The sequence below is a fragment of the Chaetodon trifascialis genome, chromosome 15, assembly GCF_039877785.1.
Source record: "Chaetodon trifascialis isolate fChaTrf1 chromosome 15, fChaTrf1.hap1, whole genome shotgun sequence".
Taxonomy (NCBI): Eukaryota; Metazoa; Chordata; class Actinopteri; order Chaetodontiformes; family Chaetodontidae; genus Chaetodon; species Chaetodon trifascialis.
In genome coordinates, this window is record NC_092070.1 from 13,313,857 (window position 1) to 13,330,118 (window position 16,262).

Below are 16,262 nucleotides of genomic sequence, written 5' to 3' on the forward strand. Positions count from 1 at the left end.
AGATCATGTATTTATAAATATGTGATGAAAAAGTTCACACTTGTGATCTGGAGTAATATCAGTGAAGATGTCATGTTGAATTGGCACAGCCAGTAGAGGCCGCTGTCACTTTTTGCTATTCGTGAAATGCGACACCACGCGCCATCTTTGTTATGGGCGAACGACGTTATGCGATGACGAAAGCATTTTCTTTTCTTGTGATTGGTGGAATTCAGTGATGCCAAAGGTCGCGTGTATTTGGCGCTCTTCATTCACATCCAGTCTGGCGCGTTTTTGAAAGCGCTACATACGCCATAAACATGTATTTTGAGTTCGTACTTGGGACAATTTGGACAATATCGACATAACGTTTTTCACTTTCGTTCATGTATCCTGGGCTGACAGGTGGAGAATGTTTGGACCACTTTTGGGACTGCTGAGGAGCGCGGCTGCTCTGAAAGTAGCGTCGAGCGACATCTGCTAGCTTGTTGTTTTACAGTGAAATTTATGTGTGGTGGCAACAGACAGCTGTCCTCCTCACATAATGAACTTTGCCTCTTGTTCATTCACACACACGGGCAAGTGAATAAAAAAAGTCTCTGGAGTTGTAACGTAACGTCAGCAAGTGACTGGTTCAGCATTGACGGTGAGTGTTTTTCCTCGACCTTTGTTTTTCCTGTCGTAATGCATTCAAGTGAAAAAGATACTGAGCGCCGTGTCAGCTGTAATATACATTTTCATGCTACTTATTGTCCCATGTTAATCTCCTGTATATGGACTTCTTAAATACATTTACTTGTTTAAAACAGTCAGAGACAATGAGTGTTATGTTTTTAACACCAGCGTTGAAGCATGCCAACCCTGAAGGTAATTGTTGTGGAGCTTTTGCCTTCGTTCAATAACTCTGCTAAAGAGAGACAGGAAAGAAGGAGAGACAAAGGTGAATGTGAAGGAGCTTCCCAGCTGGGACTGATCCAGCGCTTAAACCACTGAACCAACAATTAATATTGATTTACTGCCCTTTCAGACCTCAGTGTATATAACAATGTTTCCTTTTGCTTTAGTTCTCTTCGAATGATGGCTGGTGTTGTGGCTATGGCATCTGTCATTGAGGACTTTGACACTCAGGTATTTTTGTCACTCTGATTTGGGCTATGTAGCGCATGCAGAAGCTGCTACAAAAGTGTTTTTCTTCAATGATAAGCATTCTTGTAGCTGATTAACTTTGTCTCTCCTTTTACAGCCGTGCAAGAAATCTCGCAAAAATGGTGGCAGCCCTGTGGTCAAGACAATCACAAACTATTTCTCACCTGTGCCCAAGCCTGTGGAGAAACCCTTTTCTCCTCCCCGCACCAACAACATTATGGACTACTTTAGCCGGAAGGCTCCGTCCTCTAAAGAAAAGACCAGCTCACCAGAACAGTCAAAAGAGAACCGGCAGCTTGCAGAAAAACACACCAGCTCAGGGGTGGCAGCGAAACAGCCGTCTCAGAAACGGAGTAGAAAGGCCAGCAAAGCTGTCAGGAAACTTGTGCAGGCTGACACTGTTGGCTCCACAGTGGAGGAGAGCTGCCTGATCCTAGAAGAACCACATGATAACAGACACTCAGCAGAAGCAATAAGGAGCTGTGGTGTTCTTGGCAGCGATCCAGCATCCCTGGTGGTCCAGCTTAGTGCTGAGGCCTGTGTTACTACAGGAATGGAAGAGAGGAATCCAACTAAGACTGTCAGTGAAAAAGATGACCATCACAAAGATGATTCCAAGTGTGGAAACAATGTCAAGCTTCAACCAGATTTGAAGAGTATTGAATTATCTCCAATTGTACCTTCAAAATCTAAAGCAAAACAGATTAAAACTGTGGCACGAAATTCTAGGAAGAAGCAGCAACAGGACCAGCAACAGGAGGCAAAGCATACAGAGCCAGAGGAGAAAGAGGCCGAGAGTTCCTTGTGTGATGTTAGTATGGAAGTCAATGTGGATGAGGTCTCTCAGTTAAACAGGAGCACAGTCACAATCTCTTTTGAGGAATTTGTGAGGAGTCAGGGCCAGGACAGGGATGAAGATGACATAGATGAACGGGGCAAGGAAGATGAAAGTAAAATCATAACAGAGGCAGAAGAAATGGACACTGACCAGATGGACAACCCTAAAGCTGAAGAAAGTGTAGGTTGTGAGGAGCCACCTTTCCGAGTCTCACCACGTACCGTCACCATCCAGGCTGAAGTGCATGTAGCCTCACCCAAACAGGAAGCCAAGGCGGTTGGAAAGTTAGCTTCTATCTTCAACAGGAGAAAAGGGGCGCTGAGCCCTGTAGAGGGACTATTGTCTTCTCATGTAGAGACTGGACACCAACTTCCTTCTAACTCTGTGACTGCCAAGCGGAAATCCAATGTGGTTCTTCAAGAAGAAGATCTAGAGCTGGCTGTGCTTGAGAGTGAATCCACACCCAAGTGCAGTGAGGCGGAGAGGAAGCACTTCATGGCTGCCTTCAAACAGCCGAGTTTGGATGGATCCAAAAACAAGCCTGGCAAGAGCCACGGCAAGCAGAAGCAACAGGAAGAGAGGGTTTTGGATGATGCAGACAAAGTTGCTGAAGAGGACACTGTAATTTCACCCTCCATTGGGCAGGTCCCTGCGTCCACTCAGGAAAACAAAGTAACTAAAAAGAAACCGGCAAGAAAAGGCAAAAAAAGAGCTATAGAGGAAAAGGAGGCAGTCACTGCCCCACCTGCTGCTACTTCTGTGGAAGAAACAGCAGCCACAACTGTCGAGGCTGATGATAAAAGAGAGGAGTCTCCCATAACCTCAACTCCCTCCATCCCAGTGGTGAGGAGGTCCAGAAGAGAGGCTGTAGTCAGGCAAGCCATCCCAACAACTCTCATCAGAAAAACCGGGAAAGACAATTCAAAGGATGCTGGTGCTGTTTTATCTGATGGCAGCCCTGCAAATATGTCCACCCCAAAGACGCGCAGGTCAAAACACGGAGTCTTCGTAGCAGAGATGGTGTGCCCACCGGACACAGAACAAAGTCCAATCAGGTGACATATCCACATAATCATATTTTTGATTCATTTACAGTTAATACAGTCTATTGTGTTCATTTTTTGTTCAGACTGTTTTAGAGGTGTTGATTCAACTTCATGATCATTTTTGGGGATGTAGTTTGTGGTGCCATTGCTTGTCTTTCATGCTCTAATCAAATGTTTTCTTTTTCATCAGGATTAAATTTACTAGAGTCCATAAAAATGTTTCCATGACCAAAGCTGAAGATGGAAGTGGCATAAACAATTCCTTGACCACTAAAGTGAGTATGATATATTTCACAGATTGGACAAATAAAACATATTTAAACATCAAAATGATGGGCTGAAGACAATGAAATACTCATTCATACTCCCACTTTATCTTTTCAGACATCAAATGACACTAAAAAAAGGAAACAGGCAAAGAAGTTGGTGGAGAAAGCCAAAGTGATTCAGCAAAGTAAAAAAGCTGCTGTCAAGGAGAAGGGCACCTTAAGGCGTTCTGCACGAGCGGAGGCCTCCACCAAGAAGAGCTACTGTGAAGCTGAGGTACACTTAAAGGCCAACAAAACAGATGACTGACGATTTTCAGTGTTGATTCATAATTCATCTTCAGGCTGTTTCAAAATTTTTTGTTTCCCCACTATGTGGTTTGTTTTGTCAGGATTCTGTCATCTGCCTGGAGGAGGACCAGACTGCCACTCCTCAGACAGCACCAGAAAAGAGCAAAGCCCAGAAGTCTTTACGCAGTCTAAATGATGTTCTAGGAAAAGTTGGCAAAGAGACCAAGGCTGTCCATGGTAGTCTGTCCCACTCCTAAATCACCATTTACTGTCGAGCATTTTGTTGATCTCATCTAATGATGGTGTATTTTCTTTCTCATAGGCTCCAAAGTGGCCTCGCTGGGCCAAGAAAAGACTTCTCGCAGGGTGTCTGCAGTGATTTCCATCTTTGATGAGAGCAGCTGTGAGGGCTCTGAAAACTCCCAGGATGATGAGCAGTTCAGGGCACGCAGGGAGTTCTTGAAGAGTGGTTTGCCCGAGTCCTTCAGGAGGCAGATAGCCAAGACGGCTGCCAGCAAGGAGGCGTACTCTCTCTCCTGTTCCTCATTTCAGCCAGTTATACACATGAAGCAGCCACCAAATGGTAGGCTGTTCCTTCATAGAAATTAAAATCAGCTCCACCTTTACAGCTTCAACATTAAAGTGAAGTACACCTTAAAGCACTGATAATTCAATCATATAATGTACAGTATTCTGAAATGAGCCATTGTGCATAATGTACTTTTACTGTTGGTACTTAAAACGTGTTTGAATGCTAATACTTTTGTACTAGTGTGAAATTTGTATTTTCATGACTTTGACTTGTAACAGAGTGTTTCTCTTTTTACTTACATAAATAATCTCAGTACCTTACTCACCACTGTCTTCTAATAGGGTTAGATAAGTTGTTTTTTAAGTTTATTGATATGATGGGAAATGAAGAGGCGCCCAGTAAAACTTGTTTTTGTTGTGTACTGGCAGATTGCCCTCTTTGGAGTCTACTCTGGCCGGAGTCTTCATTACTGCGTCATCTGAAAGAGCTTTGCCAAACATCCAACCCACTTCCATCTGTCAGTGGCTCCCTTTGTGTGACGACAGAACCAGCACGTAGAGCCTTTTGTGAACGGGTATGTTCAAATGACTAATGACTTTATTCTCCTAACACCTGTTCCTCAATGTCCAGGGTCAACTCTAGACCAAGGCAAAAACACATGTCTAGCTGTCTAGCCAGGTAGCTGCTATAGTCTGCATAAAATCACACAACTAATGCTTATTCCAGACCACTTTGTTTGTGTTTTTGTGCAATTTGTGGTTGGTAGTGTATTTTGATTATACCATGTATACTGTAAATTACCAAACAAAATAAAATTTTCCATTTTGAAGGGTTCTGGCTGGAGGCCTGAGATCTCTGAAGGTGTTCGCCAGCTTCTGATGGAGGAGGTCAGCACCTCCAACCCTCTTTTCCCCGTTAAGATGTTCATCACTCGCTTCCTGAAGAGACGTGCTGACCACCAGCAGCAGTGCACAGCCTCAGGTCAGTCTTACTGCACTGAAGCAAAAGTAGATATGTTGTGTGGCAAAACATCAGGTTGCAGTAACTGTTTCCTGTAGGCTGTTAGTAAGCTTGATTTCTTTAATCATTTTACCTGTATTCAGCATTTACCCAATATGAGTTTGGAAGTTATCCACGCTGCCCTCAAAGCACAAATATCGGGGCAGTATTTTAATCAGTTAATGCTGACAATCAATTTAAAATAGACTTCAGCCAGAAAGTAGAACATAAAATCTAAATGATTCTCAACATCATTGGCATGTTACCTACTAGGACCAGAGGATGTAACCAAACCCACAAGCACCACATTGCCAGCAGAACCAGTAGGAGGGAAGAGGAAGAGGACGGATGGTGAAGGGGAAGTGACAGTGAAGGTGGCTAAGAAACAGCGGACCAGTTCCTCAGAAGAGAAAATTTCCACAGCTGAGCCTGAGCCAACAAAAAAGGGAGGTCGTACGAGACGAACTCGGAGATCCAGGCTAGAGGAGGAGGGAAACGAGGAAGCCAAGCCTTCTGTCAAAGCTACTCCCATCCCATCTGAAGAGAACTGTGTTGTTGTGCATGACGACTTGCCTTTTGGAGAGGACACTGGAAAAGGTAACGAATTGAATGTGCTAAATCACCCGATTTTATTTTATTTCTTTTTCATTATAACACTCTATGAACTTGGGATCAGTAGACAATATATCATCCAATTAGGAAACTGCTGTTATGACATCAGATGTTTTTAAACTTACCCTCCACTATTTGTCATTATCAGTGCCACAGGTGATTGGCTCTGTCAGTGAAGGCAAACTAAAGTAAAGATTCAGTGCTTGAAGTTAAGTACTAACAATAGAGTTGCTGTCATTGACTCCACCACAACAATGTGTAATTATCTTAAAAGCCACCCATGAGAAGAAAACACAGCTACCAAACTGGCATAACAACTAATGGTATGCTAGCAAGAGATCATTGGTGCCATCATTGTTTACATATCTGCTCTGTTCATGAAGTTAGTGTCTGTAGACTTGGTTGGTTCTTATGTTTTGTCACATAGCAAATATTTAAAGCCTCAAACTCAGTCTCAAGCTTGTTCTACAGATGTGAAAGAGGATGTGTTATGGACAGACAAATATCAGCCTCAGCACTCCAGCGACATCATCGGCAACGCTGCCTCAGTCAGGAGGCTGCACAGGTGAGAAACTAAAACCGCTTTAATTTCACTGATCCTCTATAAGAACAGCAGCCACTATTTTTGCTTTATACTCTCTTAGTCTATTATGTAAATTTGCGTCATAAATCAGGAACAGGGGGTTGAATGTTTAATGTTTTTTTTTATTATTATTTATTTATTCTTTTCATGCAGCTGGCTAAAGGAATGGAAACTCCGCGCAGACCGAGAAGAGAGAAAAAAGCTGAAAGACAAGAAACGAGAAGAAGACAGCAATGGTGGGAGATTAGAAAAACACAAACTTTTCTTTCTTCTCATAACTGCCTCTGCTGTGTTTGTTTTGACTGCGTGGTGGCTCTTTGTGTTCAGACTCAGACTGGGACTGTGGAGAAGAGGACTCCCAGGATGGGGAGGACATGTTGTGTAATACAATGCTCATCACAGGACCCACTGGAGTTGGAAAGACAGCTGCAGTCTATGCGTGTGCCCAGGAGCTTGGCTTTAAGGTACAGAAGCTTCAAGGTACACATCTGTGAGATTTGTGTAGGATTCAGCGCCCTCATTTCCTCCCTTCCCTCTGGTCTCTCAAGGTGTTTGAGGTGAATGCTTCTTCTCAGCGGAGTGGTCGCCTAATTCTGTCGCAGCTGAAGGAAGCCACTCAGTCACACCAGGTGGACAGTCAGGGGGTCAATGCCCACAAACCCACCTACTTCAACAGTTACGGCACAAGCAGCAGCGCTGGCGCTCTCCGGCCTGGATCCTCTCCCAGTATGTACAGAGCTGACATTGAGAACACTGTTTCTAATGAGCCGCTGGCTTGTGAGAGCGAATGTTTTATGCAGACTTTGTATGTGGTTGTATACGGTAGGAATATTCCAAGATTAATTGTTTTCTTCATCTTCTAGGAAAGATTAACTCTCCTCGGAGGGTGGTTTCGTCTCCTAGGAAACATCCCCAGTCCCCAAGAGGTGCTAAAAGAGGAACCCTGGCTCCCACCTCTTTAGCCAACTTCTTCAAAATGGGGCGACCCACCAACAAGGAGACACCTAACACTAAGAAGACTGAACAAATGGGTAAATCCACCCTCAGTGTGTTGATTTTTTTTTTTATTAACACAATAACCTTCATGGAAAGTTTTCCTATATATATGTTTTTGTCTGTCTCCCTAATCTCCTCATACAGCTGCTTCCAAGAAAGTCATAAAAGCAAATGAGCGTGTCAGCAAGCACAAAGACCCTGCAGTCAAATCACCAACCGAGAAAACCAACGACGATCAGAGCAAGAAGACCGCCACCTCGCTTATCCTGTTTGAAGAAGTGGATGTTATTTTCGATGATGACTCAGGGTTTCTAGCTGCCATCAAGACGTTTATGACCACTACCAAGAGGCCAGTCATCCTCACCACCAGCGGTGAGTAGAAAGTGGAAGGTCAAAGGCTATGTCTTCCAGGCCAGCTGTGTTAATTGTATTTGCTTTATGTACTTTACACTCTGTGTCTGGTCTTTTTGGTTTAAATGAAATCTTGTATGTTTTGTAGATCCTGCATTCAGCACCATGTTTGATGGCAACTTTGAAGAGATCCATTTCAGACCACCCTCAGTGGTGAGTGGATGATTTCTTAACATACATTTGTCTGCCTAGTCCACACGTACATGGGTATTTTCCAAAACAGATTTTTCTGTTCATTTTGGTCTCTAGTCCACACACAAATGCAGCTTTTAGGTCACTGAAAAAGGAGCTTTTGGAGAACTCAAAGGAGGACAAACTCTGTTTATGTGTGGACTGTCTTATTCATTGAATGGGTTGTGGCTCAGTTATCAGAAGTACTTTTTTTGGTCATTGGTCAGTTTTTGCTCCCTGCTGCAGCTGGATGTGAGCAGCTTCCTGCAGCTGTTGTGTCTGGCAGAGGACATGCGGACAGACCAACGGGACGTCAACTCTCTGCTTCGGCTCAACGGCTGTGATATCAGGCAGAGTTTACTGCAGCTGCAGTTCTGGACTCGCAGCGGAGGAGGCTGCTACATAACCAGGCCCCTGACACACACTGACAGGAATGGTGAGGAAATAAGCTGGAGGAAGTTTACTTTTGACTATATTTTTATTACTGTCTCATTTATTTTTTCATTAGGTGAAGCACTTTTTACTGCTACTATTATAACATACCATAAACATAAATAGTATTTTCCCCTCATTTTTTTTAAAAAGCTGAACTTAAGTCAGAGACTGAAGAGGCAGCCGCCCTGTCTGTGTGCACAGTGACTGACCCACCCACCCCCCCTCCCTGTGACACCGGCTGCACTGACAGCATGCTCGGCCTGCTGAATGTTGAACCTGAGAGAGACATTTGGGACCTGCTCAGGGTAAACTCTTCATTTACCACATACTCTCACAGTGTGAGTGGTTTTGTCTTATCTTTGTTCATATTGTACTGATATGATACTGACGGGGTATGTGTTGTCAACAGAGCCGGAGTCCGGTGAAGGAGGCGTTGTGCTGGGAGCTGCTGGTAAACAGCAGGCGTCAAGGAGTCGACCTGCTCTATTCCAACATGGAGACACTCTTACATCTACCACTCACACAGTTGACTACCTCCACCTACAAACCTGAACAATCTGTGTCTGTATCACAAGACCATCCCTCTATTAATCCAAAAGAGCTGCCGTCCACCTGTCCGCAGTTTGACATGCTCCCGTCTGGTAACAGGTTATTGCACACAGCAGAATCGCCGGATTGCTCGGACGATGGCAGTCCAGTCAAAATGTCAAACACAATGAGAAAGACCAAGAGGCGGCACCGTCTCCCTGACCAAGATGGAATGCACTCTGACTCGGACTCAGAAGACAGTTTTCTGTCTCTCCGCAAGCTGCAGGGTGCTCCTCAGGTGAAGGAGGAAGTCAGAGACAGTTTATTTTCACAGACGGTGAAGAGGAAGCCACTGACTTCTGAGGAGCGGCTGAAAAGTGTCCCAGTCTCCCAGTGTCTAGAATCAATAGCTGACTTCTTCGACAACATGTCCTATATGGACTCCTCTTTGCTTACTCCTCCAGAGGGAGCTGACAATCACAGAACATTACCAGTCAGTGCCGTGGTGAAGGATGGGATGACAGATGAGTCGAGGGTTGAAATTGACGGAGGGAGCTGGGTGAGAGGAGAGCGTGCCTTGGAGATTTTGGCTGCTGTGGAGGCTCTGAGCTTCCACAAGTGTCGGGTTTCAGTAACGGAGGCCTGGGACAAAGCCCAACAACTAGAAGGAGAGCTGGGAAAGGAGGCTGCAGCAGAGCTCACCCTCCCTGTTGCCGCCCATCGAGAAGGTTACAGCTTCACTCAGGATGGCCCCTGTCAACCACAGTGAGTCTTACTCATCAACTTCCTGCACTGTGACCCAACCAGTATGATATTGGTCACAGAATTAATAAACTATAACTCTGACCTGTTTAGCCAAACTTAGATCAGTTAAAAGAAAGTTAATGCATTTTGGTATTTTCCAGGCTGGTCCAGCGGAGGAGAGAAGTGATGGAGAGTCTGACGTTCAGAGGAGTGTTTGGGACTCTGTGCAACAGACCAGCAGCTGCTCTGGACTACTTGCCAGCCTTACGCACCATCTGCAGATCAGAGCAGCTTAAGGAGCAGGGCAAGGTTAAACGAAGGTGAGCATGCAGGGGTAAAATGTTGTAAAGTGCCTCTTTACAGGCAGCCATCGTTTTGTTTTTTGTTTCAACACCAAGCGCGTATGACTGACAGGCTACAAGTAAGCTTGTTAAAGTGTAAACTGAATTTGAACTTTGGGCAACTTCAGTCTGTTGCAACAGGTCTGCAGAAAACTGAGCTGTGTTTCCTTCTCCAGGTTCCTGCACTACCTCGACGCAATCCAAGTGGGTCTTGATAAGAGCACTCTACAGCACCTGGCTGAAGATTTCCCCTAAGCCGTAGAGGAGATCAGATGTCTCATGACCACAGAGGCCTTCAACAAAAAGGTCACACTTTTATGGTCTGGCAATTAAATTGGAAGGACCACATATACAGGTTGTGTTGTGACATAAGGCCAAATCATCAGGCAGTGGTGTAAGTCAGCGTTGGCCTGGTGTCTCTTGATGATCCTGACCTTGGCGTGAGCTGAGGTGTCTAGCCGGTCAGAGGTGTGTGCACACAAAGGACTCCGGTGAAGCTCCCACGTGTTCAAAGGTGGAAATGATGGAATCACTGAACCAGAAACGGCATTCTCACCACAGCTTACTAACCTCAAATGTTCTCTGATTCAGCACAGTTTGGTGCTGTCAAGGAATGCACTAAAGATTACTACTTTGTATGATTTTTGTAATATTACGTTGTGCTGCAGTGTGCAGGTTTATTTTTTTTTTTGTACAGTAGTGTTTAATACAAGGAAGTCTTGTGTATCAGTATGCTTTGCTTTTTTGCAAAGTGTTTTTATCAAGTAGACATTGGTTTTTAGGAGCAAGTATGTATCATTAATGATTTGTAAGACGTTTAAATGTAAAATAGTATTTTCCTCTGGGTTTGTAAAGGCTGTGTGTACATCATTATTCTCTACACAAAGTACTGTTGGTGCACCCGGGATCCTGTTTCTGTTCATCAATGGCAGGCAGCTTTTCACAGAAAGTTAAACTCACTTTCACATTGTACACGTTTTAGCTTTTTTTGTTTTCGTTAGGTATCCACAGTGGGTTTTGTTGTGACCAAATAAAGATTTATCACAACCAAATAAATAAATCGTAGCATCGTGTGTTCACTTCCATCCTGACCTCAGTGTGACTGATGGTGTGTAGCTGAGCGTGACGTGATGGTTGTTTGCGTTCAGTGTTTTGGAAATGCCTTTGCCACTGCACAGTGGCCAGACTGGTTTCAGGTGAGACTGTCATGAAAGGCGTGAATGAATACCTCGTCAGCGCTTGTATTTGGAGGCAAAAAGGTAGGTTGTTAGAAAAACCCCGGTGACCAAACGACTCATTGTTTTCTCTGGTGCCGCTGCAGAGGGAGGTCCGCGCCTGCTTTGTGTTGTGACATCCAACACCAAGTTCCAGTTTTCAAGTGGACATTTTGTCATTTTGCATTTCCCCCTGTGTGATGCGTGTTGAACATCATGTTTACTGTCGACAGCGGGATTCATCGCCGTGTGAGAAGAGATCCTAACTTTGCACCGAAATGGCAAACCGTGAACGCAACAAAAAGATTTTACTGGAACTGGTGAAGCAGCCGGACAACAGCCGGTGCGCCGACTGCGGCGCGCCCGGTAAGCAGCATGTCCACGTCAGTCAGTCACTGGTAATGGAAGAACAAGTATGAGCTAAAGCTGGATTCACGTGTACGGGTTTTTCAAAGCTTGTTCCAAATTTGTTTTTATCAGAAACTCTTCTACACTATTGTTAGCGGCGTAAAGATAATCAGATTACTTTCTCTTGTTAAATGATTTTTTTTTACATGATAAGATACAGTCTAAGTGGTGTTTAAGTGATTTATATAAGAAAGGAATGTAATTGTTTTTCTAATCATCAGCTGCTTCAACACACTTTGGCAAGCAAGGCGGGTAACCAACCAATAGTTTGATAGACTATATTTTTTTATGGGAATATTCACTCATCAAATGATGCATGATGCAAGATTGTATGATAAAAGCTTTCCTTAAGGAAAGCTTTTGTTACAAAATGTAGTTTGAAGGTGATCTCATGCTCTCATGGTGCATATTCCCAAAATACACACAAACTTCCACTTTACAATATTCCAGCATAGGAATACAGTGTCCATGGCAGGTAAAGTGGGAGGAGAGGGGGGTAAATTGGGCTCCACATGCTGGATAGTGTGTTGCATTTGAATCCCACCTCTTCTGCACAACACAGATCCAGACTGGGCATGTTACAAGCTGGGTGTGTTTGTGTGTCTGAATTGCTCTGGCGTCCATCGCAGCCTGTCCAGCCGGGTCAAATCCATAAAGCTGGATTTCTGGGAGGATGAGCTAGTAGAGGTATGGACAGTTTTTTCATGTTATTATTGCTGTGATAACATCTTAGATCTTTGGGTGGAAGGATGAATTGGCTGTGCCCGTGTGTAATCTGTACGTGTGTCATTTTTGGACCCTCACAGGTCATGAAAATCAGTGGCAATGCCAGCGCCCGAGCTTCGTATGAGAAAGCTGTTCCACCGTACTACTATCGGCCCCAAGAAAATGACTGTGTGTAAGTTTTTCCAGAATCTTGTCATTCTTCAGAAAACTGTGTTTGTAACTGGCTCATGTCTCCATGTTGGAATGTGTGTGGGTGTGGGGGGGTGTAGATGGGGGGGTCTTTATTTTATTTATCTTTGACTGTAAAGCACTTTTTGCTACATTTTCTTATGTATGAAAAGTGCTATACAAATAAAATTATTATTATGATTATGATTATGATTATGATTATGATTATGATTATTATTATTATTATGATTATTATCACAGACTGCTGACTGGGCAGTGGGATTAAAATAGAGAGAAGTAGAAATACTGACTGTAGAAGTGAAATATGGATGAATTTGTGCTGCTGGATCAAAGTGTTGACTAGCTGCTGTAGAACTGTTTTGCTTGTCTCAGAATATTTATATGTTTGCTGTTGAACTGCAGTGTTTTAAGGGAGCAGTGGATTCGGGCCAAATATGAAAGGATGGAATTCACAGGAGAAACCAAGTATCCACCCATTTCATATACCACAGGTGATGTTTTCTAACTGTAGAACATGCAGCCCATTGGTGTAAAACTAATATGAAAAATATGGTTCCTCATACACATGCAGAACTGTGCAAGAAAAACCTGTTCTTTGCATGATGAAACAGGAAGTGAAAACTGTCTGGGATTTCACACTTTGCAAAACGTTTAGCCATGCTCCCAAAACATACTAACTCTGAGTAAGTGTATTGAAGCAGCTGACTTATTGGATTTCTTGAACCGAATCCAGGTTTCTATGAAGGGATGCTGTGGAAGAAAGGGAAAGAGAACACACAGTTTCAGAAGAGGAAGTTTGTGCTGTCGGAGAGAGAATTTATCCTTACCTACTACAACAAGGAAAATGTGAGTTCCCTGCAGCTCTAGCACAGTTGAACTGCACTGACATAAAAGAACAATGAGCTTTTTAAAACAATTTAATCATGGAGTTTATATGAATGTCTCGCATGTATGCATGCATGTGTATTGCTTTGAATTGATCTACAGTAGTTCAGCAATTACAATGTTAATTAATCATTGCTGCTTTTTGCTCCGCAAAGACAAAAAAAGAAAAAAAAGGAAAACAAGACTAAGAGTATCTAGCCATGCACTTCGAGGCTCAGTGGTGCTTTTAGCTAAATGCTCAAGTCTGCATGCAAACATGCACACATGGACAATGCAGGCATCGTGATTTTAGCAGGTATAATGTTTACCATGTTCACTATCTTAGTTTAGATATTTTAGCAAACCTTAATTTGCTAATTAGCACTGAACACCTAATGATGGCGCTAGAGGAAAGATCAGAGGATCGCCAAAATTATTACAGCTCATCCACTGGGGTCTCCTCTGGAGTAGTTGTCCAGGCATTGCAATAACAACCAAAAATGTCAACCTGCTGGTGCCTCAAGGGATCATCGGAGTCCTTAAGCTTCATCCTCTGAGGACCATGAATGCCTGCACCAAATTTCAGGGTCATGCTGCTTGCAAGACTAAAAATGAATTTACAAACAGCAACATGCTAATTAACTCCAGTTGTTTCATTTCTACCAACCATCAAGTGCACATCCATATATTTGTGTTCTAGGAGTCCAAAGGCCCTAAAGCTGTAATCTCCATCAAGGACCTAAACGCCACCTTTCAACCCGAGAAAATTGGTCATCCTCACGGGCTGCAGCTCACCTACCAAGATGACGATCACACCAGAAGCCTCTATGTTTATCACGAGAGTCCTGAGGTGGGACTGCATGATCAACCGAAGTATAAATAACAGTAACCAGCAGTTGTTATGCTGATTGTCATGCAGTCGCTTTGGGGAAATGGAGAAGCTTAGGGTCTCTTCTTTTCCTCTAGGAAATAGTCACGTGGTACAACGCCATCCGTGCCGCTCGCTATGCATACCTGAAGACGGCATACCCGACTGGAAGTGACGAAGAAGTAGGCCGCAAACCTTCATATCACCAAATAAACTGACAAAATATTTGCTCATATTCACCTTTCAGCAACTCCAAGATGTTGATACACTCTAAAATACACTCTAAATAGACAACATTAGAGGAACTGAACTTTCACTTTCAGTCATCAGCAGTAGAACAGGAACTTGCCTGTTTTCACTTTCATGCTTTAAAGCATAATACACGTGTGCCTTTGTCTCTTTGTCAGCTGATACCAAAGATAACAAGAAATTACCTCAAAGAGGGGTACATGGAAAAGACAGGGCCATTGGTAAGTCATTCAAGAACAAAAAGTTCAGACATATGCAAATACGTCTCTACTATGTATGTACTCTTACAGACACAAACACGCATATTCAAACATACTTGAACTGCATTTTTTTGTAAGAGGCAATTGGCTTGATAGAAGGTGGTATTGAAAGGGTGAACATTTCAGGTAAAGTGTTAATATTAAATGTGGTTTTTTTTTATAACAGCAAAAGGAGCCATTCAAAAGGAGGTGGTTTATTTTGGACTCTCAAAAAAGGAAGTTGTTCTACTTCAAAGGCCAGTTGGTGAGGACAAAACCAATGCTGTGCTCTGCTGTAATGATTTGTCAGGCACATCGTTTGTCAAGCACTTTAACTACCATTGTGTTTCAATGTTCATTATTGTGAATGTAGGATGCAGAGGAGTTGGGCGTCATCTTCATCGGCACAGAAAGCAAAGGTTACTCTGTGAAGGAGTGTGTCCCCAAGCACGCTCGGGGAAATAAGTGGAAGTGTGGCGTTATGGTGGAGACGCCCGAGCGACAGTTTGTCTTCATGTGCGAGCAGGAGAGGGAGCAGAGAGAGTGGCTGGATGCCCTCAGACAGGTCCTTTACAGGCCCATGGCACCGCAGGATTATACCAGTAAGCAAGGCTAGAAGATAATGCAAACATGTCAATGTACCTTTCTAATATCCACACACACAACCACATTCTAGTCATTCCTGTCATGTGAAGCTGATTCTAATTAGACAGTGAAGGGATCACCAAATAATTGTTGAGGTATTTCAGTCTGGACCAATTTGGCAGACTGACCAGTGGATACCTTGATGTTGTCATCCATAGAGCCATGCCACAGGCAAATAAGAAAAAAAGCACGGTTACTGAGTTATTTGGTTTATCTACTCCAGATTTTCTCTGCAAAGTTAGTCTAGACTATTCACCTGTACTCACATTTGTTCATGCTCGCACAAACCTGTACACAGCACCACAGAAAGTTGCCGTGCTCCACCACTGAATTATGTCTCTTGTTTCTCATTCCAGTTGAAGCCAACATCAAGTATAAAAAATAAACTACAGAGAGGTGTGTCAAAGGCAGGAGAAGACCACAGCACTTGAAATCACATAGAACTACTGCAGGGACCATTGTAGCACAGCAGATTACCACGGCACTCTATCAGGACTGAATGTTCACAATGTGGCTCCCAGGACTGACTCTCAGTGAAGCATCTTGAAGCATGATTCTGTTGATGCTGTGTGCCACAGTGTGGATTAAAGACTTCCATCCTCTCCCTTTACTGACACCATATCTGATGTTCAATCTTAGACTTCAGAAGGCATTGCATCATTATGCACGATCACTCTCATGGCCAAACATACACCACTCATTAGTGCAGCACTGTTATATTGTAATAGAGATTGGTTACAACCACTGCATGTCATCATGGTCTATTTATGATGTTTCTCCACTTTTATAGTTTTAAACTTCCTAATGAATAAGCATATATTTTTCTTTTTTATACTAAACATGTTTCTTGACACTAGGTTCAAAAAGAAAAAAAATACTTCTTTTTTTGATTACGTGTGCTTTAAAACATAATAAACTCTTTTCGATCTAAAATTGTATGTT

At 43.3% G+C, this 16,262-nt stretch overlaps 2 protein-coding genes across 3 annotated transcripts; both read left to right on the plus strand.

Annotated features, from left to right (window-relative positions):
- Positions 1-229: 229 nt before the first annotated feature.
- On the plus strand, positions 230-10,968 carry atad5a (ATPase family AAA domain containing 5a). Of its 2 annotated transcripts, XM_070982048.1 has the most exons (22): positions 230-625; positions 1,044-1,107; positions 1,223-3,018; positions 3,200-3,284; positions 3,394-3,552; positions 3,668-3,803; positions 3,889-4,149; positions 4,527-4,672; positions 4,929-5,079; positions 5,371-5,694; positions 6,181-6,274; positions 6,446-6,528; positions 6,620-6,756; positions 6,841-7,018; positions 7,156-7,323; positions 7,433-7,660; positions 7,788-7,852; positions 8,117-8,306; positions 8,456-8,610; positions 8,715-9,598; positions 9,739-9,897; positions 10,095-10,968. In XM_070982048.1, exons 2-22 carry the CDS (start codon positions 1,054-1,056, stop codon positions 10,171-10,173), a joined length of 5,532 nt encoding a protein of 1,843 aa, XP_070838149.1. In that variant the 5' UTR covers positions 230-625; positions 1,044-1,053; the 3' UTR covers positions 10,174-10,968. The 2 variants fall into 2 exon arrangements, with proteins under 2 accessions (XP_070838149.1, XP_070838150.1); XM_070982049.1 differs by lacking the exon at positions 230-625 and having other exon boundaries at positions 1,032-1,107.
- Positions 10,969-11,288: 320 nt separating this feature from the next.
- On the plus strand, positions 11,289-16,249 carry adap2 (ArfGAP with dual PH domains 2). Its single transcript, XM_070981238.1, has 11 exons — positions 11,289-11,498; positions 12,103-12,227; positions 12,347-12,438; positions 12,858-12,946; positions 13,189-13,301; positions 14,020-14,169; positions 14,286-14,369; positions 14,595-14,657; positions 14,863-14,940; positions 15,049-15,277; positions 15,677-16,249. Exons 1-11 carry the CDS (start codon positions 11,411-11,413, stop codon positions 15,703-15,705), a joined length of 1,140 nt encoding a protein of 379 aa, XP_070837339.1. The 5' UTR covers positions 11,289-11,410; the 3' UTR covers positions 15,706-16,249.
- The last annotated feature ends 13 nt before the right edge of the window (positions 16,250-16,262 follow it).

Bases quoted from the DNA above. Each gene is read 5' to 3' on its own strand.
- atad5a (XM_070982048.1), top strand. From the start codon at position 1,054: ATGATGGCTGGTGTTGTGGCTATGGCATCTGTCATTGAGGACTTTGAC. The intron at 4,673-4,928 runs GTATGTTCAAAT...TCCATTTTGAAG, and splicing joins GTAGAGCCTTTTGTGAACGG to GGTTCTGGCTGGAGGCCTGA. The intron at 8,307-8,455 runs GTGAGGAAATAA...TTTTTTAAAAAG, and splicing joins GACACACACTGACAGGAATG to CTGAACTTAAGTCAGAGACT.
- adap2 (XM_070981238.1), top strand. From the start codon at position 11,411: ATGGCAAACCGTGAACGCAACAAAAAGATTTTACTGGAACTGGTGAAG. The intron at 12,439-12,857 runs GTAAGTTTTTCC...GTTGAACTGCAG, and splicing joins CCCCAAGAAAATGACTGTGT to TGTTTTAAGGGAGCAGTGGA. The intron at 14,170-14,285 runs GTGGGACTGCAT...CTTTTCCTCTAG, and splicing joins TTTATCACGAGAGTCCTGAG to GAAATAGTCACGTGGTACAA.